The 17578-nt window shown below is 46.2% G+C and overlaps 1 protein-coding gene across 1 annotated transcript in view; it reads left to right on the top strand.

The window, feature by feature from the left end:
- LOC149359347 (aurora kinase A-B-like) overlaps positions 1 to 12801 on the top strand; it is a 14775-nt gene extending 1974 nt beyond the window's left edge. Inside the window, exons 3-6 of the mRNA XM_089571601.1 lie at positions 125 to 263; positions 5508 to 5653; positions 11432 to 11666; positions 12475 to 12801. Coding sequence (XP_089427727.1) covers positions 125 to 263; positions 5508 to 5653; positions 11432 to 11666; positions 12475 to 12579 — 625 coding nt within the window. The 3' untranslated portion in view covers positions 12580 to 12801. The remainder of the gene's footprint in view (positions 1 to 124; positions 264 to 5507; positions 5654 to 11431; positions 11667 to 12474) is intronic.
- Positions 12802 to 17578: the final 4777 nt, after the last annotated feature.

Consider the following 17578-nt stretch of genomic DNA (forward strand, 5'->3'; position numbering starts at 1 on the left):
CTTGCGTTTGCCTTGCCTTTCTTTATCTTTCAGTGCGCGCTAAACACAGCATTTGCTTTGCGAGTCACCACCGTTGCCAGACTGGTTCATTTCTCCAACGGCCACTTTGGGCCTTCCCTCGCAGGCACCCGAACATCCTGTGCCTGTACAACTGGTTCCATGATGATACCCGTGTCTACCTCATCCTGGAGTATGCTCCTCAGGGGGAGCTCTTTCGCCGTCTTCGTGACGCAGAGCGATTCACCGACCAGCGAGCAGCCACGGTGAGGGCTGTCTCCTCTTCTTACCCGTGTCTCTCTTCCCTGACTGCCGTCACCAGAGCTTTCAGTCATGCCACAGGCCCTGCTCTGATGCTGTGACAAAAGCGCTGTGCCTCTGGGCACAAGCCTGTAGTATGATCTCCAGGGCTGGTTTCTGATGGCGGATGATTAATGATGGCCGATGATTCCAATGGAGAAATTAGTTGTACGTTGAAGAAGAGGTGAAGGAAGGGGTATTGAAGAATGAAAATGAAACTGTTTTTTTATTAAAGGAAATAACGCTGAAACTGTCTCAGTTATCTCGGTGGACATTCGAACAGCGCTGTAAGGGAAGGGATAAAGGGGGGGAGTGAAAGAAAAAAGGGAGAAATAGATGGCATAGTGGAGGTCTCCGGAATAAGTTCGACCACCTGGGGATCTTTATCGTGCACTGGCATCGCACAGCACACGGGCGACTTTGCGTTTCGCCTCCATTGAAACGCGGCCGCCGCGGTCGGGTTCGAACCGGGATACTCTGGCTCGGTAGACGAGAGTCTTAACCACTTAGCCACCGCGGCGGGTAGGGTATTGAACAATGTGGGTTTTCGGGAGCCACAATGTTAAAGGTTATGAAATGTTTAAAGGTTGACCAGGACGAGCGCGTAAATAGGCCAAGTTAAACGGTCAGGATAAGGAAGGGTGAGGACATTCAGCTTCCGTTTAAGCAGCTAATTCTTACAACCCCTTTGTTCTGGAGTGGAGCGGACCTTCAGAGAAAGTAATGATTACAGGGGTGCGCCTTTGGTATTTTCTCACGCCCTAACCGAATTCGAATCGAAAAACAATTATTACTAATATTCTGTGCTGATGTCAACATCCTTACAGGACCGATAACCGTGCGAAACAGCGAACAGCTAGCGGCGGTGCTGCGAAACGTCGCTACAAATAGTTTCAGCTGTAGCTGTCAAGAGACGCAAGGTTGATCTCCAAAAGGAGGACGCAGCACGAAGTCAGTGTAATAACTCTATGACCACCATGTTATACTTACAGGAAAATTGCTGCCTCTGTGGCGGTCATGTTATAGTTATAAGAAAGTTACTGTTCTGCTGATGAAGAAAGCGATTAAATTATCGCCGCATCTCAATCGAGGAATGAGGTGAAAGCTATATGAGCCAGGGCCTTCTAGATCGGGCATCAAGGCATGACCTGCTAAAACTGCCTGTGTCCTGCCGCATTTTCTAGTCTTGTTGGCCATGTATGAGGAATGTGATGCGGCTGTTGTACGGTTTTCTCTTGAGAGATATTGGCAAACACAATAGCTGTATCTTACCGGTACTCACCTATGGGGGAGAAACGCGGAGGCTAACGAATAGGGTTCAGCTTTAGTTGAGGAGAACGCAGTGAGCTATGGAAAGAAAAAGGACAGGTATACCGTTAACAGACTGGAAGCGCGCAAAGTGGGTGAGGTTAATGAGATCTTGGTCAAAATAAAGAAGAAGAAATGGGCTTGGGCAGGACATGTAATGCGAAGGCAAGATAACCGCGAGTTCTTAAGGGTAACGGAATGGTTTCCAAGAGAACGCAAGAGTAGCAGGAGGCGGCAGAAAGTTAGGTGGGCGGATGAGATAAAGAAGTCCAGGGGGGTACGATGACCTGAGCGGGCAAAGGACATGGTTAACTGGGGGGACGTGGGAGGGTCCTTTGCACTGTAGTGGACGCAGTCAGGCTGATGATGATGTTGACGAGCACTATGAACGCCGCCACACGTACTGACCACGTCGCGGCTCTGCAGCCTCCATCCCACGCTGTCCATCAGCGACAGCATGCTTCAGGGGGGGGGGGGGGGGGGGGGGGGGTTCACAGCAACAGTCGTCGACCGTGAGGTTCTGTGTAGACACTGAAAATTGCTAGTTTGGACCAAAAACATTCGTACTTTCGGCTCTTATTCCTTGCAGTGATTTGGAAAATCCCCGAATTTTACGCTGCATTTTTGGTGTTTTCGTTAATCATTGCCGTTTCAGTAGGGATTAGCAAAGGTCAAAGAGCTGGAATTTCTCTTCCGCTACTCGCTACGCTCGTATTTCAGGCAGAAATTACTACTCTGAAGAGATGGGCGCCATCACCGTCTAGAAGTTACGTGATAAAAAAAAGCTAACCGAGAGCCGAGAGCGCATCAGATAGATCTACAAACATAGACACTACATGGCTTATCTTTAAACGCGCTGTACAGTACTGTATGACTAACTTTGTCCCGCTCAAGATCAAACGCATCGCTAAAAATAACCCTTGGATCACTAGAGACGTCATTCACGCGCAGCGTCATGTAAAGAGGTTACGCAAAGCTATCAAGACCAAAGGTGGTAGTCATTTGAGGAAATCTAAATTAAGCAGTGCCGTTAAAAAGCTCAAACAGGTCACGAAACAAGCGAAAGACTACTACTTCAACGTAACTTTCCCAAGTTTTTTGAGAAATAATCCACACAGGTTTTGGAGCCATTTTCGTGGCCATAAAACGGTGCAGTCCGGTCTCTCTGTAGAAGATAAGGCCAATACTGCTAATATGTACAACGATTTCTTCTTTTCAGTCTTTACTAAAGATAACGGCATCATCCCCGACTCCTGCAATTTGCCCCTGCTAAATATTGAACCTCTCAGAATTACCGATGACGGGATTTTCAATCTTCTGCTGAACCTAGATCCAAAAAAATCAACAGGTCCGGATGATATTCCAAATGAGTTTTTAAAAAGATATGCCGAATGGTGTAGCAAGTACCTTGGTATTATCTTTCGCAAGTCTATTTCATCATCAAGGCTGCCCAGAGACTGGAAAACGGCAAAGATCATACCTATTCATAAATCAGGGGACACTACCTCACCCTCAAACTATAGGCCAATCTCTCTTACAAGTACATCATGTAAAATTTTGGAACACATAATTTCGAAGCACATAACCGCATTCCTGGAGCGCAATAGTATATTGACACCCCATCAGCATGGATTCCGACGCGGGTTATCAACCGTTACTCAATTAACAGAGGTTGTACACGATCTAGCACTTAATATTAATAACTGTAGCCAGACAGACATAATATTGCTCGATTTTTCAAAGGCATTCGACTCTGTATCACACAATAAGTTGCTAGGAAAACTAAAAACTGTTATCGGGGAAGGCGACTTACTATCTTGGTTAGAAGATTTTTTGTCAAATCGGTCTCAGTTTGTGGTTTTTGAGTATGTTTCATCCAAAACAGTTCCAGTAACGTCGGGCGTTCCTCAGGGATCAGTCCTTGGTCCATTGTTATTTCTGCTCTTCATCAATGACATAACTAATGACATTGATTGCAACATTAAGCTCTTCGCAGATGACTGCATTCTTTACAAAACTATTAACAACCGCGAAGACCATCTGTCGTTAAACAGTTCTCTAAAAAAAATAACAGAATGGTGTAACACGTGGCAAATGACAATAAACACTAAAAAATCCGTTTGTATGACAGTAACAAGAAAAAAATTCCCGTTTTGCTTTTCTTACTCTGTAAACGGCGTTCCATTAGCGAAAACTAAACACCATAAATATCTAGGTATTACGCTGTCTTCTGACCTGAGGTGGGACTCTCACATTGCTAACATCACGTCTACTGCTTTACGGAAACTTCTCTTTATCAGGAGACGCTTGCGGTCCGCACCAGTATCTTCTAAACTCCTTGCCTACAAAACCCTTGTAAGGCCAGTCTTAGAGTACGCGAACACAGTCTGGTTCCCCCAATCAATAACTAACATCACAAAACTTGAGGCTATACAACGCAAAGCCCTACGAATAATTCACAATAAATACAAGCGCACAGATTCCCCAACATTGCTTGCAGCTTCATCCGGTCTCCAAACATTATCCGCAAGAGCAAAACAAGCGCGCTTAAAATTTTTGTTTCAATTATTACACGAGCAGTACAGGATAGATGTGAAAAAATACGTGACGTACTCACAATCGCCACCTTCACGGCACAAACATACGAACACACTAACCGAGTATATGTGCCATAATGACACGTTTAGGCATTCCTTTTTCCCTCTCTCCGTTAGTGAATGGAATCGCTTGGATCGTGCCATCACCTGCACTCAATCCTTATCATCATTCGTGTCACAGATAGAGCATTTGTCGTAATGCACAGTGGCGATGCAGCAACCGTGACTGCAAATCTAGGCAAGAAGACAACCCCTTCTAACTTGTCATGTATGCGATTTTGAGTGCATTTTGAAATTGTGCCTACCATTGTCGAAGATCTGTTCTGTATATCCTTTTGCTATGGCCAATTCACTTTTCCCTACCTTTGTTTTGATGCCATGTTTGCTGCCTTTGAATAATATGTTTATATTTGTTTTTTGCACTGTACTAATTGCCCCTGCTACGGTCTTGCAATAAGACCAGCAGTATTGTAAATAAATAAAATAAATAACAATCCAGTTTGGAGTTTTATTCAATGATAATGCATTTCTTAATAGAAGCTCGAAGAAAGTAAGCATGTAAATGACTAGAATAACTCCTACTTCGTACTTATACAACTCATGACCGTATCTACTGCCGAATTGGTCGATCGGTTGTATATTAAGGCGAAAGCCTTTAATGCCTCATCGTTGTCGACAGAAGGCTGTTAGCAGAAGCTTGTCAGCAGATGTGTCACGCTTTTGACGGGTGTCTATCGAGATATATGAGACAGTTGCTGCGTAATTTCCTTTCCTCAAATACAATTTTCTTTTCCTTCATTATGGCCCCTCTTTCTCTTTCTTCTTTCACTCCCACTTCCTTCCTGTACGGCGCGGTCCGGGTGTCCACCGAGGTGACAGAGAATTACTGCGCCATTTCTTTTCCTCAAAAAGCGTTGCGTACGAAGGGCAAGGCATAGCGGGGAACGGGTGGTGGCGTACCATGGACTCCCTGGCAGCGCTAGAACACGCTGTAGGGTTCCACTCCTAAAGGCGAAGCTCAAGCGACATTAATTAGCAGTTAATTAGTATTTATTCATCAATGAGTAATTAGACATTAATCAGTAACTGTCATTACTTAGTAATTAGTCATTAATTATGTGTTACGCCATTCAGTGGTGACGTCGCCAGTGTCACAGGGGCAATTAAAATGGTGCGGAAAACGCTTTCGCTTCTACGCACTTTAGACAGTCAAACTGCGTTCTAAATTTCTTTTTATCGATCCTTTGTACAACTGGTCGATGTCGTTGCTTTTTTCACAAAGCGCGCTCACCTTCCCCCGTGCAGTACACCTACCAGCTGTGCCAGGCGCTCAAGTTCTGCCACAGCAACAAGGTGATCCACCGGGACATCAAGCCGGAGAACCTACTCCTTGGCGTCAACGGCGAGATCAAGATCGCCGACTTCGGCTGGTCCGTGCACGCGCCCTCTTCGAGCTGGGTGCACTGGCTAGTTTTCACTTGGCATGCTCGATTATCAGCAGACGCTATATTCGTTGACAGTTCTGTGGTGCTTCTTTCGTTATGTCTGCCTAGTATGCTGTGCACAGGGTGTACCGTATTTATCTGTCCGGATTGCAAAAAATTATCCTGCACAAACTACTGGACTATTTGGGCTCAAGCATAGGCCACAAGGTAGCTCATGATAGTCTGCGCTTTCCGATCAATAATTTAACACCGGAACTTACCTGGATTGGCTGGATTAGGCGAAAAACTGCAGTCGTCTGCGCAGAGAAGTTTCGTGATGGCGAGCGGAGTAGCCGATTTGAGAGGCTGCACCATCTGGGGTACTGTGAGACCTGCTCCAGCTCCAAGCAGTGTCATTGGTTTTTTTCTTAGTTCGCTAGATGGCGCGGCCTCTCAAATTGGCTACTCCGCTCGACTCGACGAAAATTCTCTGCGCAGACGACTTCAGTTCTTCGCCGACTCCTCTCAATACATGTAAGTTCAGATGTTAAATAATTTATTGAAAATCGCAGACCATCATAAGCTGCCCTGTGGTATGTGCCTGAGACCAAGTAAGCCAGTAGTTTGAGAAGAAATTTTTTACAACCGGGACTGATAAATACGGAGTACCCTGTATACAGCTGCTTTGTATGAAGAAACTACCAAAACAGACGTTTAGGGCAAACATCGGAAGCTATGCTGTTTCCTTCAGAAAACAAATAAGTTAGCTTGGTGTGGGCTGTGCTTGGGCAGCTCTTCACTCGATACAGAGGAAGGGCACGAAGCTTTTGGGGTGGTACTGTGGCACCGTTGACTTGGGATGCGCATATTCAGTAACTGTTCAAAAAGCTATCTTTCGTTGTTGGCTTAGTACATCGATCTTTAGATATTTTTCCAACATCAAACTTCATTTTTCACTCCCTCTTTCGGTCCCACATTAACTATTTCGCTTAATTTGAGCCACGAATAAAAAAAATACCAGTAATACATAGGCTCGAAAAAAAGAACCCATCTACTGCGTCGCTGTTGTTCCATACTGCCACCACATTCACGAGATGTTTGCTGAATTCAGGGTAGTGCCGCCACGGTGGCTCAGTGGTTATGGCTCTCGGCTGCTGACCCGAAAGACGCGGGTGCTATCCCGTCCGCGGCGGTTGAATTTCGATGGAGCCGAAATTCTAGCGGCCTCTATACTATGTGCGATGTCAGTGCACGTTGAAGAATCCCAGGTGGCCGAGGCGTCGCTCATAGCCTGAGTCACTTTGGGACGTCAAACCCCCATAAACCATAAATCATACAGCAAATTTACAATTGCTGCCTACTATACCTGCTGCCCTTTTCAAGGGCATGCTAACAAGAATTCCTGAAGAAATTGTGTACTCTTACATTGCAAACTCACGCATATCGAACAAGGTCATCTGAGTAATGGTTTGTGGAGCGGCCGTGCTCAAATTATCTTCTGCCAACATTAAAGCACAATCTAACATTTCTTCTAAATGGGCTGTAAACACATTTTAATGGCTCCAGTGACGAAACTAGCGGAGCATTGCATGGCATATTTGTTACTGGACCATTTTATTAGTACTTTGCATTGGTTTTGCCGCGCAAAATCTGTCAATGATTATGCGAAGTGCCTGCCGTTTCACCTGGATGGCCGCCATGTACGTCACTATACACATAGAATACCGCTTGTTTGGAGAGCAGTTTTATTGTTGCGTCTCTCATAGCCTTAGTCGCTTTGGGACGTTAAACCCCATAAACCAAACCAAACCAGTTTTATTGTTATGTACTTTATTTTGTTTTTCCTTTGTTGCATCATTATGTTGATTAATGAAGCGTATCATATTGTAATTTTTTTTCGCATTTGAACCATTGCAATGCTTATGTAAAGTCCCTATGGCTCTCTGGCCTAATCAACCTGTGTTCAAAGCTCTTTGCCAGGGAAGCCATCAACACTGCACTATTGTTGACAATGAACTTGATTTCATTCGAAATCACTGAAAGTTTGGTGAACAAAGGGTTCGGCAAGTGTAAATTTTCCTTTTATAGTAGTTGAGTAGACAAGGGAAGACAAAAAGCTCGTTATGACTTGCATGACGGTTAACAATGCAAAAGCACGGGCTAGTTGGTGCTTCATACTGATCCAATCGCGCTAACAGGCGCAGAAAGGCACAGAAAAGGCACAGAACGCGCTTCGTCCGTCTGTGTTTTCGTCCTTCTGTGCCTTTTAGCGCGATTTGATCAGTTTGCATGACGGAAGACAAGTCACTCAAACCAAGAACCAGAGGGGATCATTTTTTAACTCGTGGTATTCGTCAATTTGAGATTAATACGAGGGGGTACCCAAAAGAAACCGGACTAATTTTTTGAATCGGCACAGCTTCTGTGGTACCGCGTTTTGCCGCCAGGAGCGCATAGAACGAACATTCCAGAGTCAGTAAGCCGAGTCCCGTCGCTGAAGGAGGTCAGACTAGTTTAGGCAGAGTTTTAGAGTGACGTCTGTTTTGTGTGAATGTCGTTTTTGCAATGGCTGATTTTCGTGAACAGCGTGCGCCGGTGAAATTCTGATTTTTTCTCGGAAAAAGTGGAACGGAAACTCTTGAAATATTCAGAAAGACGTTCAAGGACGATGCTATGGGGACAACTCAAGTGTTCCTGAATTAAATCCTGAATCAAGCAACAGTCATGCCAATGGAAAACTTCAAATTCACCTCGCCTCAAGAAAGCTCGTCAGGTGAAACCAAACCTCAAAACAATGCTGATTTGTTTTTTCGACTTGAGAGGAGTCGTCCATTCAGAATTTGTTCCGCAGGGTCAGACAGTTAACCAGGCTTTCTGTTTGGATGTTTTTAAAAGATTGGGCAACAGTCTTTGGTGGAAGCGGCCTGATTTGTGGCAGACGGGTGACTGGTTTTTCCACCATGGCAATGCCCCTGCTCACACAGCCCTGTCTCTACGAGAAATTTGGACCAAAAATGGCATGACCCCTGTTCCTCAACCCTCATACTCACCCGACCTTGCCACGTGCTACTTTCTTTGTTTCGTAGAATGAAAAGCCAGGTGAATGGAAAGAGTTTCGCTGATGTTGCTGAGGTGCAGAAAAAAACGACGGAAGGACTGTCAAGCATCACAAAAGATGAATTTAAACAATGTTTTGAAAAATGGAATGCAAGATTCGACAAACGTATCATTGTAAGTGGAGAGTACTTTGAAGGATATTGAAGGTCTGTGCTGAAAATGTGAACAAATAAGTTCAAACAAAAATAAGTCCGGTTTCTTTTGGGTACCCCCTCGTATGGTATATTTTAAAGAGAATTGATTAGAAAGCAGAAGAAAACCTACATACCGCTAATAGGATCCGTACCCACAACCTGTGAATTTCGCGTACCGTGCTCTGCCTACTAAGCAAAGGCGATGGTGGCCCAATCTTCTACTTTCGGAGTATTTATTTTCAGTGTAATCGAACCTTGATAGTGTTCACCACGCCACCCTCGTCCATAGCGGCGGACGCAGTACCTCTCGTATTACCGCGAGTGCCATGTAGGAACGTGATCGAACGGCGAGGGTGGAAGCTGTGCGAGAACCTTCTTATGGTACCTATGGTATCAAGACTGCCAAAATCGAGGCCTTCAATAGCTATAGAGCAGACAAGGAAAGGCAAAAGAGAATTCGCTGTGGCATAAATGATGGAAGGCGATAGTCACTGAAACCAAGGAGCATCATCAGCCTGATTACGCCCACCGCAGGGTAAAGGCCTCTCCCATGTCTCTCCTATTAACCCTGTCCTTCACCAGTTGAGGCCACCGTTTCCCCGCAAACTTCTTAATCTCATCCGCCCACCTAACTTTCTGCCGTCCCCTGCTACGCTTGCTTTCTCTTTGAATCCACTCCGTTATCCTTAAGGACCAGCAGTTATCTTGCCTTCGCATTACCTGCCCTGCCCAAGCCCACTTCTTCCTCTTAATTTCGACTAGGATGTCATTAATCCGCGTTTGTTCCCTCACCCACTCCACCCACTTCCGATCTCTTAACGTTACACCTACCATTTTTCTTTCCATAGATCGCTGCGTTGTCCTTAACTTAAGCTGAACCCTCTTCTGCCTTTCCCTCTCTCTCTCTCTCTCTTTGTTAGCCTCCACGTTTCTGCCCAATAGGTGAATACCGGTAAGCTACAGCTGTTGTATACTTTTCTCTTGATGGTAAACTGCCACTCATGTCGCGTTGGCTCAGTGGTTATGGTGCTCGGCCACTGACCCGAAAGACGCGGGTTCGATCCCGGCCGCGGCGGCTAGAATTTCTTTGGAGGAGAAATTCTAGAGGCCCGTGTACTGTGCGATGTCAGTGCACGTTGAAGAACCCCAGGTGGTCGAAATTTCCGGAGCCCTTCGCTACGGCGTCTCTCATAGTCTTAGTCGCTTTGGGATGTTAAACCCCATAACCCAAACCAAACCATGATCTTAGAGAACCTACCCTATACATATGGTAGGTTCTCTAAGGTCATGGTTGTATGCTCTTACTACTTCTAGCACCACGCCATCAATTGCGAACTGCTGTTCTCTTGCTATACTGTTGAATATTACTTTGGTTTTCTGCGTCTTAATTTTTAGCCCCACAGTTGTGGTCTGCCTGTCTAACTTAGTGCTCGTGCTTTGCAGTTCATGTCCTGAGTGCCTTAGCATGGAAGACAGTTGGGCTAGTTGGTGTGAATTCGTTAGTGACTGCGGCATTGCAACTAGCGTGGAAAGCACAAGGACAGCGACAAAAGGAACCGACGGGACAGCACGCTAGACTTCAACTGACGTTTTAATGCACACATAACATATTTTTACACTTTTATTCGGCGCATGCTCAGGAGACTGTACCCCCGCCCCCTTCAATCTCCTGAGCATGCGCAGAATAGAAGTGTAAAAATATGTTATGTGTGCATTAAAACGTCAGTTGAAGTCTAGCGTGCTGTCCCGTCGGTTCCTTTTGTCGCTGTCCTTGTGCTTTCCACGCTAGTTGCAATGCCGCAGTCACTAACGAGTGCCTTAGCATGGCAATGTCATCAGCGTATCGCAGATTACTTAGGTATTCACCATTAAATCTCATCCAAAACTCTTCCCATATCAGGCCCCGGAATACCTCCAGTAAACAGGCAGTGAATAGCATAAGGGAGATCGTGTCTCCCTGCCTGACACCTCTCCTTATTGGAATTTTATTGCTGACTTTATGGAGAACTATGGTAGCTATGAAATCGTTATATCTTCCAATATTTTCATATAACACTTTTCTACACCCTGATTCCGGATTGCTGGCATGACTGCTGAGGTTTTTACAGAGTCGAATGCTTTTTGAAATCATTGAAGGCTATATACAAGTGATGGTTATATTCTGCGCATTTCTCTATAACCTAATTGATAGCGTTGATATGATCTATTGTCGAGTAAACCAAGGAGCATAATGGATGTGTTCATCATAGGAATATCATCGTAAATTAACTGTTCCTGCTGTGCAGCTTCGCCCTTCGGTCAGCCTCCGTGCAACTATTTCACGGCTTAGACACACCTTCTATCGCGTCACGACTCACGACGCGGAAACTAGAAACCAAAAGTTGCTTGAACTACCTTCGAGCGATGGTCAGTGACTGCAAAAAACAGCAAAACCGCTGTTCGTTAACATTTCGCAGATGAGGTAGGCACATGACTAACAGTGGCGAGCGGTTGATTGCCGCTTAGTGCAAGCTGCAAATATATGCACGCATGTTGAATCTTTCAATGTTGCCTGCAGGCGACGCACAATGTGCGGCACTGTGGAGTACCTCCCTCCGGAAATGTTGATGCACCTCGAATACGACGAGAAGGTGGACCACTGGTGTCTGGGCATCCTCATCTACGAGATGGTGGTGGGCAGCACACCCTTTGCCTCGGACTCATTTCCCAAAACCCGTGAGCTCATAATGGCGGCCAGGCTTGTGTTCCCGCCCCATGTCGGCGCCGATGCTCGAGACATCATCGGAAAGGTTAGCAGCACGCATTGCGTGAAGATAGTGTACCGCCTGTGGCTACATGTTGCATCCGTTTTTGTCAGTGATGCATACGTGCTGCGTTTGTTGTGCTTGTCCGCACTTCAGATATACTCTGCCGCTACAGTCCAGTTCTGTTATCTTCGTATTTGTGACGCACCTTTTGTCTAGCAATGCTGGCATACTGCACTGAAAGAGACCTGTGCCTATATGTTTTTCTTCTTCGGAAGCAGCGAATCTGGCAGTCGGTTTTGTTTGTCTTAAGCGCGCTTGTTTTATAGAAATTATTCAGTTCTTGATAGATGCAGATAGATAAACTGACCGGTAGGTAGGTTGAGGTAAGCTAGAGTAGGTAGGGAGTGTAGTGTCCGGCAGGGTTGGTAAGCTACATAGGTTACAGGTTATGGTGCTGTAGTGTAGGGAGGTTAGATAAACTGACAGGTAGGTAGGTTGAGATAGCGTAGGTAGGGACTCTAGGGTACGGTAGTCTTGGTAAGGTACGTAGGTTAACAGTTTATGATGCCGTAGTGTACGCAGGTTAAACTGACAGGTAGGTAGGTTGAGATAGGGTAGGTAGGGCCCGTAATGTACGGTAGGGTTGGTAAGGTACGTAGTTTAATAGGTTAGGGTGAGGTAGTGTAGGCAGGTTAGTTAGGTTGGGTAGATAATATACGTAAGGGTATTTAGGTTAGGGTACGATGCGTACGGTTTGGTAAGGGAAAGCAGGTGTGTTAGGTAGGGAGATGGACATGCTGCTTTGTTTTAAATATGTGAACTACTGCAACATATTATCTTATTTTCGCAGCTGGTCCGGTTACGTGCAGCGGACCGCATTTCCCTGGATGAAGTGCTGGCTCACCCTTGGGTCACGAAGAATGCCGACACCACAGTGGTGTGCACGACTTTCTGAAAAGAACCCTGCTGGCATCGCTGATTGCTTTCACTGGGCACGCTAATTTTGTCGCGCACAATTTTAGAGGCGTCTCAAATTTCTTGTATCGGTTTAGGTGTTTGGGTTTCGTAGTTTTTTTTGCGCATTCATAGTGTCAGTACTTTTTGTACAGCATTTATAGGGCGTATATTGTGCAAATTATTACTGAATTTCGTGCAGCACGTTTTTAGAATACTTGTTATCTTTTTTCACAGAGTTACCAGCATTCATTTGCATCTTGTACCGTGAAGCCTGGAGACATTGTGTTCTGAGAATGCTAGTTATATTTTAAGTTCTATGGTGCAACTATTTTATCTTATCACATCAGGTGATAAGGTAAAAGACTCAGGAGAAATTTATGTTGTATCGATAGAGTACCCCCTCCTAACCAAATAAAGGTCTTGTAAGGTAGAAAAGAGCGAGGACTAAAATACAGGTATCGCTGTCAGTGGCCAATCTCGCAGGCACAAACGCGATGACGAAATAGCTGAAAAGAAGGAATGAGCTCTGAGGCTGACCAGCGTGCATGGAGGTTACGCGTTTGTGTATTGGATCTTCAGTCCGTGACGCACGCATGCGCACTAACCACCGGCCAAGCTCTGGGGAGCACGCCGTTATCTAATGCGCGATAACCCGCTCGCCCTCTTACGCACCGAGTGGGCTATAAAAACACTCGCTGAATAAAGTAGTTCGTTCACTGTTCTGTGGCTGCGTCTACGTTTTACTTCGGCCAGTCGTGAAACGATACATGGCGTCTTCGAGCCTGCTGTTCGCGGATTCCACTCGTGCTCACCTGCAGACGGACGACCCGCAGCAGTTTTGCAGACATGGAAAGCATCAAGCCTCCAGAACCACTGATCCTGTCCGGACAAGCCCGAAGAGGCTGACAGCTGTCACCTGAAAAACCAAGGACTGAAACGGCGAAAATGGCGGTCTTAATCAGCGTAGCAGGCGAAGATGCGATAGATATTTACAAGTTCTCGTTCTTGGAGACAGAAGGCAAACAGGACTGCAAAGTGGTTGTTGCCAAGTTCCAGGAGTACTTCGCCGAACAGGAGAACGAAGTGCTCGAAATGTATGCGTTTCGTACACGCGTGCAGTAGCCATCAGAGCCTTTCGAACAATTTTTGCGAGAGGTCTAATTTCGGGGCCCTAACTGACGACATCGTTCGTGACCATTTCGTTTTCGGCTTAAACTCTCCCAAGGTACGAGAGCAAATGCTTAGAGAAAAGTATTTAACGCTCGAAAGAGCTATGATCTTATGCAAAGCAGCTGAAACCACCCCTCGCCAAAATGAGATGGTCCAAGACAAAGACCGAAGTCTACGCAGTAACTTCAAGATTAGAGGATCAGCCTGCAACGTGCACCAGTTGCGGCCGGACACATCCGCCAAGGCGCTGCCCGGCATGCGGAAAAATTCAGGGGGCACTTTGTCTAAAGTGCGTAGAGGCGAAAGCGTTTTCCGCACCACTTTGACTGCTTCTGTGGCACTGGTGGCGTCACATGTAATTGAGTACTAATTGCTAAGTGACGAGAAATCACTAATTAATGGTTAATTACTGATTTGTGTCTGAATATTAATTAACTGCTAATTAATGACGCTTAAGCTTCGCCTTTAGGAGTGGAACGCGACAGCGTGTTGTAGCGCTGCCAGGCAGTCCACGGAACGCCACCACCCGTTCGGCGCGATGCCTTGCCCTTTGAACGCTTTTTGAGGAAAGGAAATGGCGCAGTAAATCATCTCGGTGGACACCTGAACCGCACCGTAGAGGAAGGGAGGAAGTGGGAGTGGAAGAAGAAAGACGAAGATGGCCCGTAATGAAGAAAATGAAAATTGTATTTGAGGAAAGGAAATTACGCAGTAACTGCCTCACATATCTGGGTGGACACCCGTCAAAATTCAGGGGGCACTTTTTTGACCTAAACGCGGTCACTGATGTGTGGTTAAGATGTCAAGCTTCGCCTCTAAGAGTGGAACGCGACAGCGTCTTGCAACGCTTCCAGGAGTCCATAGAACGCCATCGCCCATTCGGTTCTATGCCTCGCTCGTCGGTAAATTGGTTTTTGAGGAAAGGAAATGTAACTGTCTCTCATATCTCGGTGGACACCTAAACCTCACCGGAAGGGAACGGAGGAGGATGGGAGTGAGCGAAGACACCGTATTCACTATACGCACCTTTGTTCTTCCCAAACCATCGAGCTGGCATGGCGGAGTGGATAGCATGCTCGTCTCACACTCCGAAGACCGGGGTTCGATTCCCGAGCTGGACCAATTTCTAACTCGGTTTTATTTATTTATATGGCCTGGCTAGAAAAGTTAATTAGGCTAATTGAGTAATTAAGCAATTAACTAAGCTCTGTCCCACTTACTTGTAGCATCACTATGCGATCCCTTCAATTGGTTGCCTGGTTACTAGCCAAAGTACAATTGGCTCCGTTTGAAATTCGTGCACTGTGACGTCATGACCGTTTGGACCAACTGAAAAGCGTGACATTTCTGTCGACAACTGCTGCTTACAACGATGAGACAGTAAAGGCTTTCGCCTTAAAACGTCGTTCGTGCAACAGGCCAAACCATTTTGCCTCGAGTTGCAGAGGGACAACTAATGTTGGTGAGGTACAGCAAGACGGTGACGACGACTTGAAAGTTTTGGATGTGGCAGTCGATAGCATTTCGATTGGCCGCGACTAGCTTGTGGAAGCCAGTATTGGAGCGACGAACGTCACATTCAAAGTTGATACCGGATCACGAGCGAACCTCGTCCCGTTATCAGCCTATCGAAAGTTTAATGTCGCTGCGCTTCGGTCAAACGGAGCAGCCCTGCGCTTGTACAACGTTGGCATTGTCAAGGACTGCGGTACCTTTTCGACGCCCGTCGTCATTGGCAATCGAAAGGAAAGTGCCGAGCTCTTCGTGGTAAAGAAAAAAAAAAAACACCAAGCTATTCTTGAACTGGAGGCCAGCGAGCGTTTTGGTCTAGTTAAGCGGAATATCGACGCTGTAGCCACAACCACTTGTGAGAAAAGTGCCCGGCAGTTCCCGCACTTGTTTCATGGAACTGGACGCCTCTCGCGGGAATGCACGATTGTGCTTCGCGAGGATGCTACGCCCATCGTCCAGCCGGCTCGAAGAGTGCCTCTGTCTTCAGCAGCCACTGCGTGCCGAGCTGGGCCGAATGGAACCAGAGGGAATCATTCTCAAAATGAGCGACCCGACGGACTGGGTAAGTCCACTCGTCATTGTGCGTGAAAAAGACGGCAAGCTAAAAGTATACCTTGACCGGAGAAAAATTAATGACATTCTGAAACGGGAACACTACCAGATGCCAAGGCGAGAGGATATTGAGGCAGAGCTTGGAGGCGCTAAATTTTTCTCGCGTTTGGACGCCAATGCCAGTCGTCGTCAAGTTCCTTTCAATGAGACTTTATCTAAAATATGCACATTTCCACAGATTTGGGCGTTACTGTTTTCTGTGTCTCCCTTTCGGCATTGCCTAAGTCAGTGAAGTGTTTCAGAAAGCACTAAACGAGGTATTTGACGGTCTTCCTGGGGTTCGCGTGTATGTTGATGATGTGTTGATTTGGGGCCCAACCCGAGAGGAACATAACAAGCGCCTACGAAGTGTAGTAAAAGCAGCTGAATCCGAAAGGCTTACCTTTAACGCTGCAAAGTGGGAGTCTGGCGAACCAAAGATCGCATTTCTGGGTGAAAATTTCCAGCAAAGGCATCGCGCCGGATACAGGATTAATTTCCAGCATTCACGAGATGCCAAGGCCAAAAGACAAGCAAGCAGTACAGAGACTGCAGGGGACAACTATTTTAGCAGATATGTGCCAAGCTTGGCACAGCACATTTCATTGATAAGGTCTCCTCTCAAGCAAGATGAGCGGCTTGAGTGGACTGCCAGTTAACCATGAAACAGAATGGCGAGGAATTTCTGAGGTGCTGAGCGCAGCTCGGCTGTCAGCAGTTTTCGGCCCAAACCTGGACGTAAAAGTTACATCAGATGCCTCGCAGTGTGGCGTTGGGTCGGCTTTGCTGTAAGGGCATGATGGCGAATGGAAGCCAGTAGCATACGCATCAAAATCATTAGCTGAGACAGCACAGCGCTATTCTCGAATTGAAATAGAAGCTCTGGCGCTTGTTTTCGGCTGTGAACGATTTCATTACTTCGTTTACGGGTGATCACCGGCCCGTTATCGACATAGCAAAGAAGGCGATAGCTGATATGCCACCACGAGTGCAGCACTTCTTTCTGAGGCTTTTAAAGTATGATTACACAATCGTATTTCGTCCTGGAAAGCAGATGGTTCTGACAGACATGCAATAAAGATCACCCGTTCCGTGAGACAGCACCGCCGTGGATGCAACCGACGTCGAGGTCCATGCCGTCAGCGTGGTGTCAACGCTCGTCAGCGACACAACAGCCCAACGCCTTGCACGTGAGACCGGTGCGACCCATATCTTAAACTCAAAGTGGAAGTCAAAGAGACGTACACTGCAATCTCAGACCAGGGTTAGTGGTCCACTTCAGACACGCAAGGAGAAGCGCAAAACTTCAGTTGTAATGGAAAAAGAAAGATAAAAAGGTGGATTAAGATTCAGTAAGAAAAGAAATATAAAAAGGGGGATTAAGATTCAGTAAGAACAGGCAACCAAACATGCAACTTCACATTATAATCCGCTGTGTGAGCATACAATTTCCCCGTGGCACAAAAACCTCAGGTCTCAAATAGATTAACCCACATAAAACATGTTTCTGCCGAGAGTATTTCTAAGCTCCCGCGCTAAGGATAAAAGGTTTGTAACAACTACCTTGCATGAAGCGTACCTAACAAAATTATTTAAAAGCAGCACGTGCCAACAGCCGAGTCATCGAAACGGAATATGTGCAAACATTAAATATGCTGCTCAACTACAGTGCAGTTACCATTTGAATGCCAATCAATCCGAGGGTTACCAGCTCTGGTCGCTGC

Source organism: Amblyomma mixtum, chromosome 2, assembly GCF_055824585.1.
Source record: "Amblyomma mixtum isolate Tamu chromosome 2, ASM5582458v1, whole genome shotgun sequence".
NCBI classification, from domain to species: Eukaryota; Metazoa; Arthropoda; class Arachnida; order Ixodida; family Ixodidae; genus Amblyomma; species Amblyomma mixtum.